Below are 25,767 nucleotides of genomic sequence, written 5' to 3'. Positions count from 1 at the left end.
TATCACAAGAGACCTATCCACATCTCCTTTCCTCGGCCCCACCTACACAGATTAGATACTACTCAGTGGAGATTCTACCTTGCTCCATGCCCTCTGGATCTAGGTTCCCTCTTGAAAGCTTGTAAGCCAGTCGCTTCTTGCCTTCGGGTAGTCAATGTCCAAGTTGCCCATCCCTGTCCTCTCCATGTGTGGAGGGGTTGGGAATGATCCCCCCTGTGAAGATTTACTCCCTCTTTTGAGCTACTGCTTCCATAGATGTAGATCAAGTTCATCAAATTGTATCAGATTACTCTTTTGTTCCTCTTCTTTCTTCTTCTAGTTGTGCTCTGATCATCCAGTGATTGAAGCTAGGTTAAGTGGGTGTTATCTGCAAGTGTGGGTGTTCTTGTGCATATGCCCTTTCTTCTTATCAGCTGGATGCTTCACTTTCCACTCTAGTCCTCTGTGGCTATGTTACTGACCCTGGGCCCACCTTCCATCTTCCTTTGATGACAATGGGTTTGGTTTTTGGTTATGGAGTAGTACCCAAATGTCCCCTGGTTCCAAGTAAAAACACTCTAACTCACAGCTTTATAAGACAATTTCTTGAAAATCCACCTTAATCTGGTTAAACAATCTGTCTCAACTGTTATCTTACAAAGTGTCTTTAGACATCATCAAGCTACTGCAAAATGTGGGCATAGTCCCTGTATTTTTCAAAAAAGTCCGTTCCTGTATACTAAGAACAGTATGAGATGGATAAGAGGGCCTTAGCCTAAACCAAGTTTGATCAACTTGTTGCTTCAACAATTTTGGGTGGTGTTTTTTTATTGGCAACTGGCAGTTCAAACCCATCAGAGTCTATGTGGGAGGAAAACTGCCTTAAGGAACACTACTGGAAGCTCTGTTCTGTCCTACAGGATTGCTATGAATTGCCATAGATTCAATGGGTACCTAACAAGTCAACTCTACATCATATGTTAGTGAATTTACCTGTGTACATTGTCTTGGCCAGATGGGACTACACCGACATTGGCTACATTTGCAATCTTCTGAATAATCACAGGGGGAGTGAAATTCTGCGGTGCAGCAATAATGACCGTAGATGTTTCGTTCATTCCTGTTAGCATCCCTGTGAAAACAAAAGAAGGTTCCCTTTACAAATTACTTTTATGAAAATCACACTTAAACAGTTTTAAACAAATATTTAACATTCAAAATTAAAAACAAACAAAAAAATCAACCAAAGAAATATCACTGTGGAATGCAATTTATATGAGCATCATCATCAAATTATACTTGATCTGAGTTATATAAACCATTGACTGTCTCAGCAGATTACACATAATATCATATATACTCAAAGGAGCTCTGATCGTGTAGTGGGTACAAGTCAGGCTGCTAATCTCACTGTCAGCAGTTCAAAACTACCAGTGGTTCCACGGGAGAAAGATGAGGTCTTCTGCTCCCGTAAAGATTTACAGCCTCGGAAACGCTACAGTGTTGCTATGAGTCGGAACCGACTCCACGACACATAACCAACCACCATATACTCAAAACTCACTGCCATCAAGTTGCTGCCGACCGATAGCAACCCTGTATAGGGTGTTTCCTATGCTATAAATCTTTACGGTAGCAGAAAGCCTCATCTTTCTTTCACGGAGCGGCTGGTGGATTTGAACTCCTGATCTTGCAGTTAACAGTCCCACACTTACCCTACAGTACTACCATTGCTTCTGACTCAATGATCTTGCATAGGGTTTCCAAGGAACAACTGATGGGTTTGAACCACTGACCCTGCAGTTCAAACCGACCTTGTGGTCCAGGGCTTATCCTTCAGCGCCACACCAGGACTCTATGGATATATATACACACATGTAGAGCTAATATTAGGAGTCCTGGTGTGGCACTGTGAACTGCAAGATCGGCGGTTCAAGCTCACCAACCCTATACAGGGGTTCGCTGTGGATTGGAACCAACTCCACTGTTTTTTGTTTTTTTTTTTTTTCTCTTCTCCTCCAAAGCGCTCTCACTGCCAGATGCTGTTGGAGAATTAATAAAAGTGACTGTGGCGGCTGGCAGAATTGCCTGATGACTGGCCTGCATGGGATGTATCAAAGTCCTCTCAGCAACAACTGGAAGTCACTGACCGAGTGATGTAAGCTGCACTTAATGGCAGCAGTATTTATGTAGTGAATGGAACTAGTTACCAATAAAGACACCTACCGAAGTTGCTGAAGTGAAACATTTGTAAACAGGAAAAATATGAATGGAAAATGTCAGACTCCAGAGATGTTTAGAGAATATTTAGTAAAGAAACCATGTTAAACAAAGTCATAAACAAAAACCATACTTAACAGAGGGAATACGAGACGTGTCACTCATCTAAAGAAAAATTTTGTTCTGTGAACACATCTAGTAACATAACAAACACTTGGACCAAATATTGAAATCTAACATTTGGCTTAAAAAGAACAAAATAATAATAGTAATAAATGCTATCTCTCGGACTCTGACAGCGATACTGCAGGGTGTCTACTAAAAGCGATAACCTTATGAGACATAATATGTGAACAGTTAGTAAAACTTAAGAAAAAAAATTGATTTCATGTTTCAGAAGGCTGCTGTGCTTTCAGGTCTGTATATTTCATTTAGTTATTTATTGCAAATGCAATCTGAAATTTGACAAAAGCTCTATGACTAGCAGGCTAACACCATAAAAAAAAAAAAAGGCTTATGCCATCAAATAGTAAACAGAACGATCTTGCTTCTAACAAAGAGCAATTTTGTATTAACCACTTTGAAACTCATGGAACACTATGTTCTGTCTTAGACTGTTTTACTTCAATATTAGGCAAAACCTTTAAAAACTACATAAGCAGTCAAACACGGCTTTTAAGTAAAGCACAGTGGCTGCCCTAACACTGCTGAGAGATGTGTGTACTCATTTAGGATTTAAACCTTCTCCATTAAGCTCTATTGAAGAGCAACTGCTGAATAAATGAATGCAACTATGTTTATGTTAAAAGCCTGTTTCCCGCAGCATGTAATTAAAGGAAATGTTGTACAAAGCCAGTACTTTTGTCAAGCTCCTGTAAATGGAAAGATGGATAGCACTCAGAGAAGTGAATGCATTGCTTCATATTTAACCTTAACACTCTTGTCATTAATGGTTTGTCTAACTTGTTCTATAAAAGACAAGGTACTGCTCCATTGAAGTAAAATTAAAAAAATCAACTAAACCATGCTTTTCAGAACAGAAGATTCATTATCGTCAGCTAATGTATTGGCATAAAGCAAAGTAACATCCTATCAAGTAAGGCACACATTCAATCTGCCTTCCCACCCCCCCTTTATTTTTAACTCATGCTGTTTTATTGTTATAGGCAATTTGTACCACTCAGCATGACAGTGTAAACTGAATCAAGATTAATTTACATGCAAAAGAACACTTAGGAGAGCAGCCTGGTAAGCAAATGTATTGTCTCGATTGCTGAGGTGGAAAAAGAACCTGGAAAGAAAAAAAGGTGCTCTAATTAAGGGGCATCAAATATGATTGCTTGTGGTGGTTAAGGGCCAGAAGATGGTAAATGTCTGACCATTTAAAGAATTAGCATCTTGCTAGCTGGGAACCCGTAAGATGGATGCATAAATCATAATAAGATTAAGTAAACATTCTAGGTTTTTGTTTTGTTTTTTTCTAAATGAAAATATATCAGGTATTCTCAAATTAACGAGAAAGAAAAATAAGCCAAGGTATCATTAAAAGTTTCATCCACAAAAACAGGCTTGAAAACAGTGTAGCCTGCTTATACATAATAAAGTAAAACAACTGGGAAAAGATGTTTAAACTGAAAGATTATGAATTTGTTGCTCTATTAGGATTTATCTAAATTCTGGTAAAGGTAGTAGATTGCACTTAATTTAATTAGCAATAATTGATAACTACAGTGCTAACCAAATAATATAAGAAAACAAAATAAAAAATGTTTTCAAAGTTAGAGATTTGTAATTTAATTCATAAGGTAAAAAAAACCACTAAGAGGAGGCAGCTTGGAATAAGCAATCAGCTTAAATATCTTACAATTAGAACTGTCCCAAGAAACCAAAATATGTTGTTGTGTGTTAAGTAAAAAAGAGAGATCCATGTTATAGTAATGAAAGCACCTACAACTAGATTATTAACCGATGTTACAATGCACAAAACTCATAGAAATGGATAAATAATGCTTTTGTTGAAGATCCATGATCTGAATATTATAAATGTGTTCAACACATATGATAACCCAACACGTATATCTTCAATACATAATCATTTAGCACTTTGACTACCAAGCTTATAGACATCCATGTCTAGTCATGGACTCCTAAATATAATAACTGATTAAAAAAAAATAAACCAGGCTCTTTATTTGAAATAGAACCTTTCGCTTCAAAAATACTAAAAGGTACACACTGTAAGAAACATTCTTATTTACTACTGCACATACTTTAGAATTATGTATATGTTTAATATAAAAACAGAATTGTATTCCTCATGTTTCTTATTGTTAACTTTTATGGCTAAATCCTAGCGAATACATTTCTTATGTCTTAAAATAAATACCATATGATATGACATTATTAAATATGTAAATTAGTTTTATTTAAAATGGAAAAATTGGATGAATCTAGCATGTAATGAGGCACATGCACAGGTGTTAAGTTTATTTGCACTTTACTTTCCAGCATTTTGCATTGATAAAAATCTGAAGAAATAGACTTTGATTCTGATTTAGGTTTTTCAGTTAGTGAGTTACTTGCATGTACCATCTGTGAAATAAGCTACTCTTTCTACAGCAGTGTAACAAACAAATACATGTGCAAATTTGAGGTTTGAAACCTCTATTACCAAACCAGCTGAAATCTATAACTAAAAACACGTTACTGAGAAGACTCTTTAAACCTGGGCTAAATTTACCAGCATCATGTCCCCCATCAAAGAACGAATTCAGGAAGACAGAAAGAATGATACAGAAATGCCAAGAGACTTGCAAGGATTTACAAATACTTCATATAAACAAATTTTCAAATAGCTTTATTCAGAGTAGCCTTTCTGCTCTATTAAACATAGCAAACAGCTGCCAGATTTATTCAGACAAATAATCAACAACCATAGAAGTAAAATGGCAGAAGAAAAAGGGATTTTGGCAAGAACTCCACAGAGGACCCCAGCTATTCTCCAAGTGCACCTCTTTCATGCACTTACGGTTCTGTATGGCTAGTCAGGGAAAAATCCCTCAGTCACAGCAGAGCACAAACATTGGATCGAAATATCAAGTATACTAAAACAAACCTGAGGGAGAGAAAGGGCATATGATAATCTTGCTGCTTTAGATACACTTGGGTTGCAATTTTCCAAAAACAAAAAACTAAAAAAAAAAAAAAAGAAAAAGAGAGAGAGAAAATTCCCTTAACAATAAATGTGCCAAAGCCTCATTTAATCAGTCACTGTGTAGCCACTCACCTTGGTTTGCTGAGCAGGTGTAAAGCAGAGGCAGGCTTTAGCCAGCAAAGGGTAAGAATAGCAAATACAAGAATCAATCCGATAGTAAGGAGAAAAAGAAAACCACACGAATAATTTTCTTCTACAGAAACCCTCAACTTCCAAGAAAAGCAAATACAAAGATGGATTCAGTCATTCTTGTTTAACATTTAAAAATCGTGCACAGTCTGGTATTTTTTTTTTTAAGTCTGGTAAGGGATTTTCTTTGTGGGATCCTTCTGCAACATGTCTTTTTGTCACTGTGGCTAACAAAAGATCATAGGGGAAAATCAGATAGACTTATTTTCCCTTATTCACATAAGGAAAAAATCCTCACTCATATTTATTAGAAAACATGCTCGACTCTGGGCCAACTGCAGGATATTAATACTGTGCTGAAAATATATATTTTTTTAAGATCATATTTTAAAATGTTTTAGCTCTGATAAATTTGACAACATAGCAGTTCTTTAATATAGCATTCAGTAAAAATAATAAGAGGTATTCTTTTGCTATAATTAGGACTTCATTTTGGAGGGTAAGACACGAATGTGTAGAGGAAAAAAAACATATTAGTAAGGGCATGAAAAACAGTTCTATAGCATAAACATTTACAGAGGCAGGACTTTGGTAGATGCCAAATTCTTGGCATTTACACTAATTCAAAACATGTTAGTATGTCATCAGGTTGATAAAGCACAACTCTAGGATTAAAAAGTTGATTTAGAATCATTTTACTACTTTAAAGGCATATTGATTCATTCTAGGAATGTAGTTAAGCATATACTTTTGAAGGCTACTTTATCAGACGAAAGCATTAGCAGAAAATCGGAAGATTGTGCTAAATTATATAGTAATTTGTTTTGGAAATTGGCCAGGTGAATGAGCACATATTGTTTGGGATCAAATTTCAAATACATTCTGGAAATCGCTCACCTTGCTCTTTTTTAAAATCTTTCTCTGACATCGACACAGGTAAAAGAAGTTCTCCAACAGGTGGCTGAATATTAACACTGAAGCAATCATCCTTGGTACTAAGGAGAAAACATACCCACACATTTAGCTAATGAATTAATAAACAGACACTCTTAACACTGTACAGCTAGCTAAATAGATGACATTAAGCATATGCCAACATACACGTTAAAACATTTTGACTTAAACTTCACAGCTAAAAAAAGATGTGAAAGGTTTCTCAATCAACATTATTTTCAGAGAAATACAAGGGTGTCCGGGGAATGTGATGGGTCTTAGGATAAGCACTGGGCTGCAAACCATAAGGTCAGTGGTTTGAGCCTACCAGGTGCTCCACGAAAGAAAGATTTACAATGTCGGAAACCCTGCACAGGTAGACTATGAATTGGAACCAGCTTGATGGCACTTCACAACCGCAACAACAACAATGGTGTCATTCCAAAAAGACACATTTCTTCACAACAAACACAAAGTTACAGTAAATAATACCATTTGACTAAGAAATTTTAAAACCAGGTAAGCAGCATATGGGGCATGGAAATGTCAAAAAAATTCATGGAAACATTCCATTATCTTTTCTCTTCAGTTTTCCAAGAAATTTCTAAAGCATCCTTCTTTTAACGATTACCAGAGGAGCACTTCACATAACATTTCATTTTCTCTTTGTATGTTAAAATGTAGAAAATGAGTGATTTAGTCTTAAGGGGTTAAGAGTTCTATTTGGAAGGATTAGTTTAGTTTTTTGTGTTTTTTTTTTTTTTTTTTACATACAGAATAAAATGGAGTGATCACACAGTTTGGATAGATGCTCATAAAATAATATCTCATCTACAAACCTGTTTCTTTTTTTTTTAAAAATCCCTTACATTACAGTTGTTAGTAGACAACTGACAATTATTTTCAGATTCAGAGTGACCCCATAGGGTTTCCTAAACTGTAAGAGTCCTGGTGTGGAGCTGTAGGTTAATGTGCCAGACTGCAAAGTTGTTTGAACTGCAAGGTCGGTGGTTCAAGCTCACCCAGCTGCTCCTTAGAAACCCTACACAGGGTCGCTATGGGTTGGATTCAACTCGACTGCACCTAACAACAACAAGAAGAAGATTGCCAGGGAGTTCTGGTATGGGGCTGTAGGATAAGGAATGGACCAAAAAGTCATTTGAACTGCAAGGTCGGTGGTTCAAACTCACCACCGTTCCTCAGAAACCCTATACAGGGTTGCTGTAAGTCAGAATTGACTGGAAGACACTTAACAATAATAACAAGTTTGCCAGGTCTTTTCTCCTGAGGTGTGTTCAAACTGCTGACCTTTTGGTTAGCAGCTGAGAGTTTAACCTTCGTATCACCAGTGGTCTTTTAGTTTCTAATAGTTACTAATTAACATTAGTGATCAATATGTGGGGAAAAGCTATTATTTGAAATGATAAATTTACACGTATCTCGGATCAATACTGAGTACATTTATTTAGTTTAAATTTCATGACATTACTATCAGTTAAAAACACTAAATCTGTTTTAAAAAACTATAAACTTAGATGTTTTATTAGACATCTAAAGTCAGGTAAATAAGTGTATCAACTAAGAATGTGTTACTACAAACAAGCACAGAATCTAACTAGCAGTTTCTTCAGTAACAGGTGTTTATTCTTTAGTGTGGGCATTAGCAAGAGTCCGCTCAATAGCTTAAAGATGCTTTTAGGCCCCAGGTTTTTCTAGCATCCTCATGACTGCTCCATCTCCAGGTACCACTTTTACGGTCCACTGAAGAAGAAATGATGAAGGAGTAGTAAATAACTGAGTCAAATAAGTTCCTCGTTAAAGTCCCACTGAATGGATGTCTACTTCCATGTCCTCCCATGACCAATGGGAAAGTGGCTTAGAGAGACGGAATCTGTGAATGACAAATACCAGACATCAAAAGTAATACGTTTATTAAGGTCACTGAAGGCTGGAATAGAGAGGGAAAAAATGATAGGAAGAAAGGACATAAAATTCAGTTTAATTGTTTTGTTATTATGTATTATATTCTTATAACTGGTTTTGTATATATATATATATAATTTTTTTTTTTTTTGTATGGAACATGGTAGGGCCAAGAATGAAAAACCGGACGGTCTGGAAATTTTCACATGTGGATTATATAAAGCAAACCAATAAATCCAACTGGTTTGCTTATGTATTGAATGCACATATGGTCCCATGTACTGTGTAGATTCTGAGCATTTAAAAGGAAACGAGATAGGCTCTTGCAGTGCAGTGAACTATTTAATGACTCTTCTAGCCATAGTCTTTGTAAACCTCTTCCAAACAACTTTTTCTTAATGGGTCTGGTTGAGAAAGATGCTGTCAGATTATATGATCCACTTGTGAGGGATTGTATAAACACTTGGAAATCTCATGAGGGGATTGGTCAATGTCACCATCCTGTTGGATTTAAAATATACCATCTCAGAAGCAGAAGGGGAGATCTCAGGACCATTAAAAAAGAAGAGCCAGAAATGGAGTGTGTCTTTTGGACCTAGACATCCCTGAACACTAAACCTCCTCAGCCCAGGGGCAGAAAGCTGTGAAACCAACAACTAGCCCACAGCTGCCCCAGGAGCAAGTACAGTGGAGTGCCTTTGGGTAGGACACTTGTTTGTAGGATTGGGTGCCTCCAGGCATTTAATTGGGGGAGCTCAGAGCTTGCTGACTCATAGGGCTGGAGCTGAGTGCCTTCAGGCTCAGGTTTATGGTGCCCTGTAAACACAGTAGTCACTAGGCAGGCTGCTAACCTCAAGGTCAGCAGTTTGAAACTACCAGTGGGAGAAAGATGAGGCTTTCTGCTCCCGTAAAGATTTACAGCCTTGGAAACCCTACGCAGGGTCCCTATGAGTGGGAACCGACTCCATGGCACGCACACCACCACCATTTCAGCAGTCCTATGAGAGTTTTGTAACTCTCTGAGGCGAGGCTGTCCTTCCTGACTGGAAGAACTGTGACTTGGACATTTCTGACCCTGAATTGTAACCAGTTAACTTCCCTAATAAGCTCCATTTAACTGTGAGTATGGTGGTAGCGTAGTGGTTACAAAGGCTGGCTGCGAACTACAAGGTCAGCATTTCGAAACTACCAGCTGTTCCGTGGGAGCAAGATGAAGCTTTCTGCTCCCATAAAGATTTACAGCCTCGGAAACCCTGTACAAGGTTGCTATGAGTCGGAACCAACTCCACGGCACATAACAACAACAACAACAAACAACATGGTGGGTGAGGTCTGTGCGGCCAGTGCAATCAATGATCAAAGCAAGCTAGGCAGAGAGGACTGTGGGAAGGTTTGCTACCATAGTTTTGCAGAGGTTGAAGTTGCCAACTCTAGGGAAGAAAGAGCGAGAGATTATAATAGAATGGTGAGCCCTGCATTAGTTATGTGGAAAGTATACTATGTATAGTCCACCCAAGAGGGAGGGATTCGTCCCGGGGGAGTTAGGTAAAGATATGTTTGGGGAAGGCCTCACTAAAGGCAGTAAAATTTGTACAGAGCCTCAAAGGAAGAATAAAAACTTATACCCAAGAGGAGGAAGAGGAAGGTTCTAGTCCTGTAGTTGGGGAATGGTCTACAGCTTGCTAAAAGCAAATCTACAGCTGCAGTGTCTATTCTGACTGGAAGTGACCCTGTAGAAAAAAAACCTGCTTCTTTTGGATTTCTCAAACTGTCCATTTTCATGGTTGTAGATAGTCTCATCTGTCTCCCATGGAGAGGCTGGTGGGTTTGAACTGCCAACCTGCATAACCTGCACTACCAAGGCTCTCTGTGTCCTCACCAATCCTGATCTGTAGTTGTTCTCCTAGATTCCTGTCTGCTTAGTGCCTCCTTTCATTTGCCAAAGTGTTCTGATTTGTATGATAAAGTATGTGGCTGCTTCACTTACATAAATACATGTACAGGTGTTTTGATATTTTCCTATAAGTAATATGGGTCTTCACATTGACTGTGTTGTACTTTGAAGTCCTGGTGTGGTGCTGTGGGTAATGCACTGGACCACAAGGTTGGTTTGAACTGCAAGGTCAGCGGTTCAAATTTACTAGCTATTCCTTGGAAACCCTATACAGAGTTGATATGAGTCTGAACTGACTGACAGTACTTAGCAACGACACTGTTGTTGTTACGTGCTGCCGAGCAGGTTCCAACCCATGGCAATCCTGTATAGGGTTTCCGAGGAGCAACTGGTGAGCTTGAACCGCCAACCGTGCAGTTCAAACTTTGCGGTCTGGTGCATTAACCCACAGTGCCACATCAGGACTCCTTTAGTTAGTCCTAACAATGATCCTAACTGTTAGCCCAAATTTACTGATAAGAAGATGGAAAAAAGTTATACAGCCTGTCCGAAGTCATATAGCTGGTAAGTGGCAATGCTGGGAGGTGAACTCAGTCCTATGTGCTTCCAAAATTGGACTTCATTCCATTATATGTCTCCACCCCCTTGCCACACCCGAATTGGGTGGATAAGAAACCCTGAGAATGAAGGAAGGGCATTTGATGGAGATCTCAGAGTTAGAAGGGACAAACTTGGTGATGTGGTTAGGAGGAAGAGACACTAAACTTTATAACATATGACAATGTACTGAAAAGTAGTTTTAGGGATTAAGCTAAAGGATTTGACTTTAACTATGTTATATGTAAGGAGCTCTGGTAGCATAGTGGTTATGAATTGGGCTGCTAACCTCAGGGTCAGCAGTTCAAAACTGCCAGCTGTTCCGCATGAGAAAGATGAAGCATTCTGCTCCCGTAAAGATTTACAGCCTCGGAAACTCTGTGCAGGGTCGCTGTGAGTCGGAAGCAACTCCACGGCACATAACAACCAGAATGTTTTATGTATGACTGAGTTACTCAAGAAAAGACATTCAACAGATAATTGGAAATGCAAAGCAAGACTCTGGACAGAGATGAGGGTTATACAGGAGAGTATGAAACACTCAGAGTGGTACAGGGAGGGGCTGAAGCCTTGTAAGTAGATAAGATCACAAAGGAATGCAGGATACAATAAGAAAAAGAATGAGGTGGAAACTTGGGGAAGAGCTGCACTGAAGTGAAAATGGAAGATGAGAAACGTGGAGGAGAAATTAGGAAAGAGTGGCCAGCTGGAAAGGAAAGGAGGCTTGTCACATAGGGAAGCAAGTGTCTATGGCTGTTAGTCGCTAACTGCTGACCTCATCAAGGACAGACTGTTCAGGTTACATGAAGAATGCAGAATGCAGTGAGTTGAAGATTAGCAGAGAAAGGAGGGACAGAAAGCAGTAGAAGCCTCATGAGGACCCAGAGACAAAAGAAGAGTGCTTAAGGAAGGCTTGTTGTTAAGTGCCGTCGAGTCGGTTTCGACTCATAGCGACCCTGTACAGGGTTTCCGAGGCTGTACATCTTTATGGGAGCAGATTGCCTCATCTTTCTCCCGCGGAGCAGCTGGTAGTTTCGAACTGCTGACCTTCCGGTTCAGGTTTAAAGGCCGAGGAGAGAATGCCAGTAAAGGGGGATGGAATGGGGAATCACTGATGGAACATGATTTTAGAAGAGGCGAAAGGGACTGGGATTAAGAGTACAAGAACACAGATGTGAGGGGTAGCCCTAGCATGAAGTACAGATGGTTCTTCTGAAGCAGCAGGCAAGGACTGGCTAAGACAGAGAAGTAAGGAGAATAAGGCATTTAAAGGATGAGACTAACTCTGATCTAGTGTACAGCGATTCCAGTAAGAAAAATATGTACAGGACAAAGAAGAAGTGATGGATAATTTACAAACAAAAGTGTGTATATATATATTGTTTTTCTTAAGCACTGTCGAGTCAGTTTGGGCTTATAGCAAACAACATATAAACCATATATGATGATGGTACATCAGAAAGTACTGCTATAAAGTCACAGAAACCTTTACCCCCCCCCCCAAAAAAAAAAACAAAATCAAAATGTGAAGCTACTGTTTTTTGACATAGTCTCCACGTACCCTTTCCTGTGCACTTTTCGATGTCCACATCAAAATGGGGACTCAAACAGTGTTTCTCTGAAATACTGAGTTTTGGGAACAAAGAGAAGTCTGAAGGGGCAAGATCAAGGCTGTAAGCTGGATAGGTAAGGTTTCACAATGAAATTCTCAAGGGTAGCCCTTTCTGCCCTCAAAGAATTAACAGGTACATTGTCGTGATGGGAAAAAGTTCTTTGGTGCAACTTTCCGGGCCTTTTCCTCAACAACAGTTTTCAATTTTTCTTAAAATTATTTGTAATAAGTCCCAGTGATTGTCCTGTGTTATTTGATAAAATCTATCAAGATGATCTCTGTGAAATTCCCCCCAAAAAAAGCTCTGGTAGTGGTTATAAATCAGGCTGCTAATCTCAAGGTCAACTGCTTGAAACGAACCAGAGGGTTCTGTGGGATAAAGATGAGGCTTTCTGCTCCCACTAAGATTTATAGCCTTGGAAACTCTATACAGGGTAGCTATGAGTCAGAACCAACTCCTTGGCACATAACTACCAACCACCATAGCATTCTAAGTTGACATTTCTACATTGAATGTAACTGGCCTAGCAGATCCCCTTGGAAATCACAGTTTTGATAGACTTTGCTCTCTGGATTGTACTGGGAAATCCAAAATTCATCTCCAGTTATGATGTAGTCCATCCAATTGTCTTTATACCCTTCAATCTTGCTTAAAAGATTGATGGAAAGATCTGTTCTTTGAGCACAGACCTTCACACAACAAACTGGCATGCAGAGTCAAAATCTTGCCTAGGCCAAGATAATCACTTAAAGCAAAATTTAAAATGCTGAACCATGTGAGATCTCAACTTCAGTAGCTAGCAACTGCATCAGTGGTAATTCTACAGTCTTCTAATAGTTTCTGTACTACTTCTACCAACTTCTGAACTTCAGCCAATTTCTTCATTCACTGAAGTTGACGGTTTTCCTTGGCTTGGATCATCTTTGAGGTATTTCTTGAAATGCTTGAGTCATCTAAAAACGTTTTTTATGTGGGATAGAATTGCTATACACTAGTTGCAAAGCTTCCAGGATTTGGAAAGATGTCCACATGAGTATTGTTAATATTAGACCTGATCTCAATATTGTTTTTTCCATGGCATGAAAAGTATCCTTTTTTGGAAGGCACTCTGAGACTTAGACAAGTGTATTCATGAGAAGACTTGTCTACAGCCACCCGCTGATCACAAAAACATGCTTAAACATTTTGTCTAGGATAAACATACATGTATGAAAGACCAACAGGCAGTTGTTTGAACAGAACGAAGCGTTTCTTAATGGTTTAAAATCTCATTTATAATCTGTGGCATATAGATGACACAACCTTGCTTGCTGAAAATAGAGAGGACTTGAAATACTGATGAAGATCAAAGACTACAGCCTTCAGTATGGATTGCAACTCAATGTCTAGAAAATGAGTATTCTGACTAGACCAATAAATAATAATAACATCGTGATAAATGGAGAAAAGCCTGAAGTTGTAATGACTAAATCTTGCCTGGATCCATAATCAATGCTCATGAAAGCCATACTCAAGAAATCAACTGATATATTGCATTATGCAAATCGGCCGCACAAGATCTCTTCAAAGTGTTAAAGAGCAAAGATGTCAGTCTGAGGACTAAGGTATGTCTGACCCAAGCCATGGTATTTTCAGTCACTTCATATACATGTGAAAGTTGGAGAATGAATAAGGATGACCACAGAAGAGTTAATGCATTTGAATTATGGTGTTGGAGAAGAATATTACAAATATAATGGATTAAGAGAAGAACAAACCAGTCTATCTTGGAAGAAGTACAGCCAGAATGTTCCTTAGAAGTGGGGGTGGGGAGACTTTGTCTCTCCTACTTTGGACATGTTGTCAGGAGGAACCAGTTCCTAGAAAAGGAAATTATGCTTGGTAAAGTGGAGGGCTGCTGAAAAAGAAGACCCCAATGAAATGGGCTGACTTAGTGAGAGCAACAGCGGGTTCCAACAACAATTGTGACGATGGCACACGGCTGGGCAGTGTTTTGTTCTGTTGAGCATGTAGTTACTATGTGTCAGAACGGAATCAACCGTACCTAACAACAACAGGTAGAAAATGGAACCCTAGTGTTAATAATTTTTTACTTAGGCTCATAAAGAGATATGAACCAATTAAGAGCTAAATATAAAGTTATTGTTTCAAATCATCAGGTAAATTATTATTCCTCAAACGTGGACACAAAAGGCAATTCCTAATTTTCTCATTTTTAAAGTTCTATTATTTTTTTTTTTCACAAATAAGATTTTTTATTTGTCACCATTAAAAGTCTGAATTTTAAACAGATTGTTGAACCGGTGGCTCATAGCCATCAGCTCAGTAGATTTTCCAGAACTACTGCCTTCACCATGAAGCTCCATGAATTTTCCCAACTCTTTTTCAGCATTTTTACTTTCCTAACAAACACATCATGGAGAGGGTAAATAGACTGGCAAGCCTTCTCTATGTCCTTTCCAATGCTGTCTGGAATCAGCTTATTGACAACTTCTTTCAAGTCATTTGTCTGCACCTCTTGGGTCATGATTTCCATCATTTTCTTCCGGATTTGACGGACCTGTTGGTGTTGAGCATAAGATGTCTTCCAAATTTGGTTGTTGCGTTTTTTAGTAAAACCAACACAGAACAGGCGAAGTAAATAACCATCAGTAGTCTTGACATCAACGTGAGCTTCAATCATGATCTGCCATTTTTTGACCATGGAGCACATTTTGTCACGGGTAAGATCCATGCCATGGAAGTTGGTCAAGCAGTTTTGCCCTGAACATCCTCAGTAATTAGACTAAATTTTCTAAACGCAACTTCATCATTCTACAGATCAGCAAGACTCACTTCAAAAACACGACCCTTGAGTCCTTCAGATGCAATTTGGGTTCCTTGAATCCTTGTGACTAGTGTTTTCCCAATATTTCTTATACTGAACACAGCTGGTGCCTTTACATCATACCAATCTTTCTTAGAAAATGGATCATCCACTTTCTTCTTGGCTCCTTTTTTGCCACCTTTTGTAAGGCGCTTGTTCTTGTCGACCGCCATGGTGCTGCTCAGAGAGCCAAAGGGCTTAAAGTTCTATTTTTGTCTGTTCTATTATACATAGAGTCCTGGTATGGTGCTGTAGGTTAATGTGCTGGACTGCAAAGTTGGTTTGAACTGCAAGGTCGGTTCAAGTTTACCAGCTGCTCCTTGGAAACCCTATACAGAATCACTATGGGTCTGAACTCACTCAATGGCACTTAACAACAACAATTACATACTTAGGAATCCTGGTGTGGTGCTATAGTATAAGCACTAGACTACAAGGTCTGTTTGAAATGCAAGGTCGGCAGTTCAAATCCACCAGCCACTCCTCAGAAACCCTATACAGGGTCACTATGAGATGGAACCGACTGGATGGCAGACATTTAACAACAATTATATAAGTAATAATATACTTAGCAGAGTGGGGCACACACACATTCACATATATACTTAAAAAATATACATACAGGAAGTACATGGTAGACATATTTTTTAACAACAGAGGTACACAATTAAACAAATTAGGAGATGACAGATTTGAAATGCATAATTGGTTTTGTTTCACCAATTCCTGTGACCAAAACTTCTCTTTTAATTACTATGTCGTTTAAAGAATATTTTGATTTTATAGAGCAAACTTTTATTCATGTGGGGAGTGGGAATTGCTTTTGACTTTTCTTGGGGCATTTTCTTTTCCAGTTGAATTTTGTAATTTATGAAACTCCATGAAAAGGCCTATCAGATGGAGCCTAAGATCACAATGGATTTGAAGATAAACTTGAGATAGAATATTGTCTCCCATTTAAGAACACAGTGAAATTAATCTTGGTATCACCTTTAAATGACCTTCAGGAAATTTTCTGGTCCTTCCCCTGCATAGGCATCATGTATTTCTTATTCATTTATGTCTTTTGTTCTTATAAATAAAAACATTTTATTAATGATGTTTTTAAATTGGCCATTCTGACCACACAACAATGTTACTGATTTTCATATCATTTGAACCAGCTTTCTAACTGTATTAGTTTAATAATTTCTGTTCTGGTGATTCTAAGACTGTGGGTTGATCATTATATTGAATAAATTTATCTCTTACTGTTTTTACCTGTCCTTCTAGCATTGACTAGAATGTTCATTATAATATAAAATACAATATTGGAAGTAGGTAGCCTTGTTTTGATTTTCTGATGTTTTCTGTGACGAGGGGTCACTTGTATGACCTAGGAATCATCTGAATTTACAACTCCAACTGGTATGTCCACTCATGTGCTATTTTTCTGTGGTTTAAACATTAGGATGATGCAGGCCATACAGAATGATACAGGATGCTTTCTTCTTGTTTTGGTGGGGGAAAGCTTAAATGGTGTAGGTGTTATCTATTCTTTGAAGTTCTGGCAAAATTTCACCTTTTTTGTTCCTAATTCGTATTTTTCTAGGAAACCACTCATCTCATCTAGATAGTTCAATTTATTGTCATAGAATTATATCTAGTATTCTTTTACAATTTAGAAGAGCTTGTTATTTGTTTTATCACCCTTTTCCTTTCTAATTTTTTAAATGTGTGTTTTCATTTTTCTTTAATTATAATTGTTGTTGCTATGTGCTGTCGAGTAGTTCCGACTCATAGCGACTTCGTATAGGGTTCAATTGACCTTGTGGTCTAGAGCTAATCCTACAATGCCACACCAAGTTTTCTTTTTTGATACATCCTAAAAGTGTTTTTTTTAATTTCATTTTTAAAATGATTATTCTCTGTACTCAGGAAACAGAATTCTTTGCATATATTTTAGATCAAATTTGATAATGGAATTAATGGAACTGTATGCATATATGCTTATGTCTGTCTACTGACCTACGTATCTATCCTCTTCAAATTGTGTGTTAAAGTATTTTTTGGCAATGTTTTTGTTGGTTTCTTTCAGGACATGTATTAGTTTCTTTTTATGTATATATATATAACAAAACAATGTTACTTAAAGAATTTTAATTATTATGTTTCATGAAGGGTACATTGCAATAAACAACTTATTTTTTAACCTGAGGTGCTTTGTTTGTTTCTAGATTTGTTACAATGTTCCTGATAATTACAGTCTTCGAAATTTTTTGTGTCATTATCTTTTAGATGTGGATCTTAGAAATAACATGTTGAATTTTGTCTATTACCTGTTTAATAAGAGAGCAACTTAACTCACTGACATGAACTGTGACAACTACTATACATGTGGTCTATCACAACCATCTAACTTTACTATTTACTGTGATTTTTTTTCCTCTCCCCACTTTGCTAAATCGATACCATTTTAATTACTGCTTTTCTTCCCCCTCTGTTGTTGTTAGGTGCTGCTGAGTCAATTCTGACTCGTACCCCATGAGACAGAACTTTTCCATAAGGTATGTTTTGGTCAAGAAAACGGTTATTTTTTTCCTCTTAAACATTTTAGTATGGTTGGCGTGAAGGTTGCTAGAGCAAATTCGTTTCTATTCAACAATTTATACACATTTTGTTTCATGACATTCATTGCAATCCCCTCAAATGTGGAGAAAACACAAATCCTCACAACTGGACCAAACAATGTACTACATTGGGCAAATCTGCTGCACAAGACCTCTCTAGATTGTTCAAGAGCAAAGATGTCAGTTTGAAGATGAAAGGGCACCTGTCCCAAGCCATGGTATTAACTATTGCCTCATACGCATGTGAAAGTTGGACAGTGAATAAGGACAACGGTAAAAGAATTGATGCATTTGCCTTGTGGTATTGGGGAAGAATATTAAAAGTTCCATGGTCTTCCAGAAGAACAAACAAATCCATCTTGGAATAGGTATAACCAGAATAATCCTTAGACACTAAGATGACCAGACCTTGTCTCTCATACTTCAGACACGTTATCAGGAGGACCTAGTCCCTGGAGAAGGACATCAAGCTCAGTAAAGTAGAGAGGTTCAGTGAAAAAGAAGAACACCCCAATGAGATGGACTGGCACAGTGGCACAGCAACAGATTCAAGCATAGCAGCAACTGTGCGGATGGCACAGGACCGGGGCAAGGTTTCATTCTGTTGTACACAGGGTCGCTATGGTTATGAACCTACTCGATGGCACCTGACAACAACAATGCAACAGCACTCTTTCACTTCCTCTCTGAACTCCCTGATTCCATTTGCCCATATCTCCTGCTCCTTCTTCCTGCCTGCTGAACTTTGTTTTTGGACAATTGCTGCCCTTCTGGTCTCCTGTGGTTAACTGCTCTGAGGAGCACACTTCTCAAGGTTCTGATTGTTTGACTGAAAGGTGATCTCCAGGAGTGGTTTCACTTCTAGGTTTGAAATCTGTCTAAGGGACAGTTTTAGAAGTCCCACCAGTACATATGGTCCTTTATAGGATTTTGAATTTTTTTTCTACATTCCATAGGGTTTTCTTGATTGTAATCTTTATGGAGACAGATCATTAAGTCTTTCTTGCGTAGAGCACTGGGTGGGTTGTTTGGAAATGATAGTATATTTAAATTATTCTTGTCTGGTGTGGTGCTGTAGGATAAGTACTGGGCTGTTAACCACAGAATCAGTAATTTAAACCCACCGGCTGGCCCTAGGAAACTGTATATAGAGTTGCTATGACTATGAACCGACGTGACAACACTTGAATAACAGTATTTCGCTATCTTACAGCTTTTAAGTTTTAGTTATGCTTCTTTTTGGCATCAGTGAATTCTCTTGCCAAATACAACAATCGTTTGCCCTTTTCATACTTGTCCATGTTGGAATTTTGTTCCAATTTATTATTAATTCTTTTTGCATTATGTGTCAACAATTATTTTCTTATATTGATAGACTTTGCAGGTGGAATTCCTTACAACTAATATGTTTCTTTTATTCTGTTTTTGTGTTTCCAAAAAAACTTAATTGTACCATGGTTATGTGCTGTGGAGTCGGTTCCAACTCAAAGTGACCCTGTACAGGGTTTCTGAGGCTGTAAATCTTTACGGGAGCAGAAAGTCTCATCTTTCTCCCATGGAACAGCTGGTAGTTTTGAACTGCTGACCTTGTGGTTTGCAGCGCGATTCGTAACCACTATGCTACCAGGGCTCCTAATTATAGCATCGTGTATGGAACAAACTATCAATTACTCATATGCAAATTCAGGCTAAAGGTGAAAAAAGGTGAGAGCCCTTGACTATATCCCACCTGAATTTAGAGATCATCTAAAGCACAGATTTGATGCATTAGACCCTAAAGATTGAAGACCAGAAGAGTTGTGGGATGACATCAAGAACATCATACAGGAAGAAAGCAAAAGGTCATTAAGAAGACAAAAAAGAAGGAAAAGAGCAAAGTGGCAGTCAGAAGAGACTCTGAAACTTGCTCTCAAGTGTAGAGATGCTAATGCAAATGGAAGAAATGATGAGGTAAAATAGCTGAATAGAAAATTTCAAAAAACAACTTGAGAAAACAAAGTAAAATATTATAAGGAAATGTGCAAAGACCTGGAGTTAGAAATCCAAAAGGAAAGAACACGGTCAGTATTCCTCATGGTGAGGGAACTGAAGGAAAAAATTGTAGGATTCTTTGGGCAAAATATTGAATGATGCAGAAAGCATCAAAAGAAAAGAAAAGGAATACAGAATCAAACCAAAAAGAAATGGTCAATGTTCAATAATTTCAAGAGCCAATGATACTGAGGGAAGAAGTCCAAGGTGCGCTGAAGGCATTGGCAAAGAACAGGTACCAGGAATTGATGGAACACAAATTGAAATCTTTCAACAAACTGATGAAGTAATGGAGGCACTCACTCATCAATGCCAAGAAATTTGGAAGAGAACTACCTGGCCAACTGATTGCAAGAGGTCAATATTTGTTTCCATTCCAAAGAGAGGTGACCCAATGGAATGTAGAAACCATTAGACAATGTAATTAATATCGCACACAAGTAAAATTCTGCTAAAGATAATTTTAAAATGACTGTAGCCGTACATTGAAAGTGAACTGCCAGAGGTTCAAGCTGGATTCAGAGGAAGAGCTGGAACAAGGGACATCATTGCTGATGTCTGATGGATCCTAGATGAAAGCAGAGAATACCAGAAAGATTTTTACCTGTGCTTTATTGACTACATGGAGGCTTTCGATTATGTGGATCATGACAAGCTATGGACAACATTGTGATGAATGAGTATGCCAGAACACTTAATTGTGCTCATGAGGAATCTGTACATAACCATGAGGCAGTTGTTTGTTCAGAACAAGAGAACACCATGGTTGTATTCTTTCACCATACTTATTCAATCTGTATGCTGAGCAAACAATGCAAGAAACTGGATTGTATGAAGGAAAACATGGCATCAGGATTGGAAGAAGACTGTATATATAACCTGCGATATGAAAATGATACAACCTTGCTTGCTGAAAGTGAAGAGGACTTAAAATACTGACGAAAATCAAAGACCACAGCCTACTTTATGGCTTACATCTCAATGTAAAGAAAACCAACTAATAGCATCCATATAAAAGGAGAAAAGACTGAAATTGTTAAAGACTTCATTTTGCTCAGATCAACCATCAACACTCATGGAAGCAGCAGTCAAGAAATCAAACGTTGTATTTGCATTACGCAAATCTGCTGCCTGAGACCTCTTTAAAGTGTTCAAGAGCAAATATGTCAGTTTGAGGACTAAGGTACTCCTGATCTAAGTCATGGTACTTTCAATAAGCTCATACGCATGCGAAAATTGGACAGTGAATAAGAAAGACCATAGAAGAATTGAAGCATTTGAGTTATGGTGTTGGAGGAGAATATTGAAAGTACCATGGACTGAGAAAAGAGCAAATCAATCTGTGTTGGAAGAAGTACAGTCAGAATGTTCCTTGGAAGGCAGGATAGCCAAACTTCATCTCTCATAGTTTGGACATATTATCAGGAGGGACCACTCCCTGGAGAAGGATATCATGGTTGGTAAAGTGTAGGGTTGGAGAAAAACAGGAGGACGGGCTGTGTTTCGTTCTGTTGTGCACAGGGTTGCTATGAGTTGGTACTGACTCAATGGCACCTAACAACAACAACAACAACAATAGCATAGTACATGGGGAATCCAGGTATGGTGCTGTAGGATAAGCACTCGACCTCAGGTTGATTTGAACTGTAAGGTTTTCGGTTAAAACACTCTGGCTTCTCCTCGGAAACCCTACACAGGGTCGCTATGAGTCAGAATTCACTCAAAGACACTTAACATAGTATATCTTGGAGTCCTGGTGTAGCACTGCAGGAAAATACACTGGACCACAAGGTCAGTTTGAACCACAAGATCGGCAGTTCAAACTCACCAGACACTCTCACACAAACCCCATACAGGATGGCTATAAATTGGAACTGGTTCAATGGCACTTAATAATAATAACAAATAGTATATCTTTGAAGTCCTGGTGTGGCACTGAAGGATAAGCACTGGGCTTAAGGTCAGTCTGAACTGCAAGGTAGTGGTTCAAACCTACCAGCTGCTTCTTGGAAACCCTATACAGGGTCATCACTATGAGTTGGAACCGACTCGATGGTACTTAACAACAGCAACCTAGTGTATCTTTGAGTAAGCACAGTGGATTATGAGCTTGAATAGTTCGATTCTAGCTGTAATCTTTAAAGGTATCTCCTTTCTTTCAAATGATTGGTTTCCTTCAAAGTCAATTGGGCCATTGCATTCATCTTGAGCCTTCTCTTTTAAGGTGTTGGCTTTCTCTCAAAAGTTGAGTCAGCCTATGCTATCCATTTTTACTTCTAATGAAGGGCTAGGCTGATTTAATATACATAGCAAGTTCTGCTATGAGATTTTGGGCAAGTTTTACAATCTTTCTTCTCCACAGTACTCTCACTTGTAGAGTGTGGATAATATTTGTTTCATGGAATCATAGTGAGAATTAAACAGACACATCTACCACCATGTGTTTAAAACAGAGTGTAACACTGCAAGTTCTTGGGAAATGTTAGTAAGGATATTACAGTGGGTTTCCTCTCCCTGGGTAGGCTAACAGGAGTTTTTTGTTTTGTAAGAAGATGAAACAATGACTGGTTACATAGACGAGAAGTTGGCAAGCAGGTGGGCAACGACAGATAAAAGGCTGACTTTACTCTAGTGTGGTGGTGGTTATGTGCCGTAAAGTCAGTTCCGACTCATAGCGACCCTCCATAGGATTTCCAAGGCTGTAAATCTTTACAGGAACAGAAAGCCTCATCTTTCTCCCGTGGAACCGCTAGTAGTTTCAAACTAAAGGCCATGAGATTAGCAGCCCAACTCATAAACACCATGTTACCAGTGCTCCTTTTACTCTAATCTAATGGTTGTTGTTGTTATGTGCTGTGGAGTCGGTTCCGACTCATAGCAACCCTGTACAGGGTTTCCAAGGCTGTAAATCTTTACAGGAGCAAAAAGACTCATCTTTCTCCCATGGAACAGCTGGCAGTTTCGAACTGCTGACCCTGAGGTTCGCAACCCGATTCATAACCGCTACGCTACCAGAGCTCCTTACTCTAATGGTAGAGGACTTCAAAATAATCCCTCTTAGATAGTACCGCACCTCATTTACTCTGCCCAGACCAGACGACTTCCTGCAACCGCAAATCTTGCTCTTAGGACGCCCTGTCCACACAAGTCTTGTCCAGATGCAGTTCACATTCTTTACAATGCAATTTTTAGGCTTCAGATTAAATCTGTATGTTGCCTGGTACACAGAGGGGGCTTAAAAATGTTCACAAACAAATTCCATAACCTTTTAATTCCATTTTTCTGGGAACCTTTTGAAGTCCCCTTGTACAAGTCAGAAGCAGTTCTTTAATTACCTCAATGACTGTTCTTAATACTCTTAGCTTTTCTTTGTTCAATGTGTTTGAGATTTTGCCACACTGGTTCTTACTGTTAGAGTAGTTTTCTCCCATGAGTGTTTTGCCTTGTGGTTTTCATTTACTCTGTTATTGTTTATCTAATACCATTTCCTTTCTAACTGCCAATAATTCTTCACAATTTCTGGTCAGCTAATAGCATTGTTTCTTTTCTTTCCCTTTTTCCAGTGCTGTATTGGACTAATGCTTTTTTAAAGAATGTATTTTCTGTGTTCTTAATGGATTTTTTGGGTAAAAAGAGAGATGGATACAAGTACTCAGTTCTCTAAATTAAGCCGTTGCAGTACTATTTTTTACACAGGTTAGAACATTAATATACATATAAAACAATACTCTAACTCGGCTCAATTTAGAGAACCAAGCTCTTAGTTCAATACAGCACTAAAAAGAAACAAAAATAGAAACAGTCCTAGTGTTTCTTTTGTAGGATAAGCACTGAACCAAAAAGTTAAGTTTCAAATCCACAAGCCTCTTCATGGGAGAAATATGAGGCAGTCTGCTTCTTTACAGATTCAGAAACCCTGAAGAGCTGTTTCACTCTGTCCTATAGGGTCACGATGAGCCAGAACCAACTCAACACCAGTGGGGTCTTTTAATTACATTACTACACCACAGTTTAAATCTCAGTAAATTTAAGAACTTAGTTTGGAAATTTACAGCGCAATTTACAGTAAAAAAGACGTTAATGCTTATCAATAAGTATTCTATAACGATATGACCAGATTGTTGTTGTTATAGTTAAATGCTGTCGAGGTAGTTCCAACTCATAGCGATCCTGTATACGGTTTCCGAGGAGCATCTGGTGGGTTTGAACTGCCAACCATGCAGTTAGGAGTCCAGCGCTTATCTTACAGTGCCACACCAGGACTCCTACCAATAACTGTTCCATAATGACAAAACCAGATAGTTCTTGTTAAGTCACATCATATCTGTTCTGATTTGTAGTGACCCCCATGCAAAACAGAACAAAACACTGCCTGGATCTACACCATCTTCATAACTGTTCCTATGTTCAGGCCCATTTTTGCAGCCCCTGTGTCAATCCATCCATTGAGGGCTTCTTTTGCACTGAACTTCTACTTTGCCAAGCATGATGTCCTTTTCCAGGGACTGGCCATTCTGACAACATGCCTACATATGACAAAGTCTTGCTATCCATGCTTTTAATGAGCACTCCGGTTGTAGTTCTTCCTAAACAGACTTGTACATTCCTCTGGAATTCATGGTTACCCAAAACATAATTCAAATGCATCGATTCTTCTCCAGTCTTCCTTATTCATTGTCCAGTTTTTGCATGCGTAGGAGGTGATGGAAAATTCCAGGCCTTGTGTCAGGCTCAACTTAGTCCTCAAAGTGACATCTTTAACTTTTTAACACTTTTAGGAGGGCTTTTTGCAGCAGATATGCCCAATGCAATACATTGTTTGATTTCTGACCGCTGCTTCCATGAGCACTGCTTATGTAACCAAGTAAAATGAAATCCTTCATAACTTAAATAATTAGTTTGTCATGTTATTTATTGGTCCAGTTGTGAGAAATTTTCTTTATGCTGACCTATAATCCATTCTGAAGGCTGAAGTCTTGGATCTTCACCAGTAAATATTAAGTGCTTCAAGTTTTCTTTACTTTCAGCAAGCAAGGTTGGGTCATCTACATAGCAAAACTTTTTATGACCTGCCCAGTCAAATGTTTCTGCATAGTTCATAAGATACAGGAAAACATTTTTGTGGAATGCTTTCAGTCAAGATCCATCTGTTTGGCAATATCTGCATTCTGATTGTATCACCTTCTTTTGGAATGGACAGAAGTATGGATTGCCCAGAAAGCTGGCTAGGTATATGTCTTCCAAATTTCTTACTGTAGATTAGAGAGTGCTTCCCTTTGTTTAAACATGCCTATTGAGATTCTGTCATTCCTGAAGACCTGTTTTTCACCAATGCCTTCAGTGCATCTTGAATTTCTTCCTTCAACAACATCAGTTCTTGATCATATGCTACCTCTTGAGATGGTTGAACGCCAGCCAATTAATTTTAGTACAGGAATATCTTCTTTTGATTTTCCCTGAGTCACTCAATTTTTTTGGCCACAGAGTCATCAATATTGCAATGCAACGCTTGAATTGTTTTTTTCAGCATTCTAGCTCTGAGTGTATTCTTTCTTTTGGTTTTCTAGGTCTTTATACATTTCATTATAGTAATTTGTCTTCTAATTGATGTCTTTGAGTTGTAGTGTTGGAGGAGAATACTGAAAGTGGCATGGACTGCCAAAAGAACCAATAGATCTGTTTTGGAAGAAGTGCAGCCAGAGTGCTCCTTGGAGGCCAAGATGGCTAAGCTTCGTCTCTCATACTTTGGACATATTGTC

At 38.4% G+C, this 25,767-nt stretch overlaps 1 protein-coding gene across 1 annotated transcript in view; it reads right to left on the bottom strand.

Moving 5' to 3' along the window:
* Positions 1–25,767, bottom strand: part of LOC102820845 (AP-3 complex subunit beta-1-like) — a 370,338-nt gene that overhangs the window by 16,032 nt on the left and 328,539 nt on the right. The window contains exons 25-26 of the mRNA XM_006873299.1: positions 6,440–6,537; positions 973–1,111 (exon numbers count right to left, since the gene is read on the bottom strand). Of these exons, the coding sequence (XP_006873361.1) occupies positions 973–1,111; positions 6,440–6,537 (237 nt within the window). The remainder of the gene's footprint in view (positions 1–972; positions 1,112–6,439; positions 6,538–25,767) is intronic.

Source organism: Chrysochloris asiatica, unplaced genomic scaffold, assembly GCF_000296735.1.
Source record: "Chrysochloris asiatica unplaced genomic scaffold, ChrAsi1.0 scaffold00234, whole genome shotgun sequence".
NCBI classification, from domain to species: Eukaryota; Metazoa; Chordata; class Mammalia; order Afrosoricida; family Chrysochloridae; genus Chrysochloris; species Chrysochloris asiatica.
Note: the sequence above shows the minus strand (reverse complement) of the source record. Positions and strands in the feature narration are given on the sequence as shown.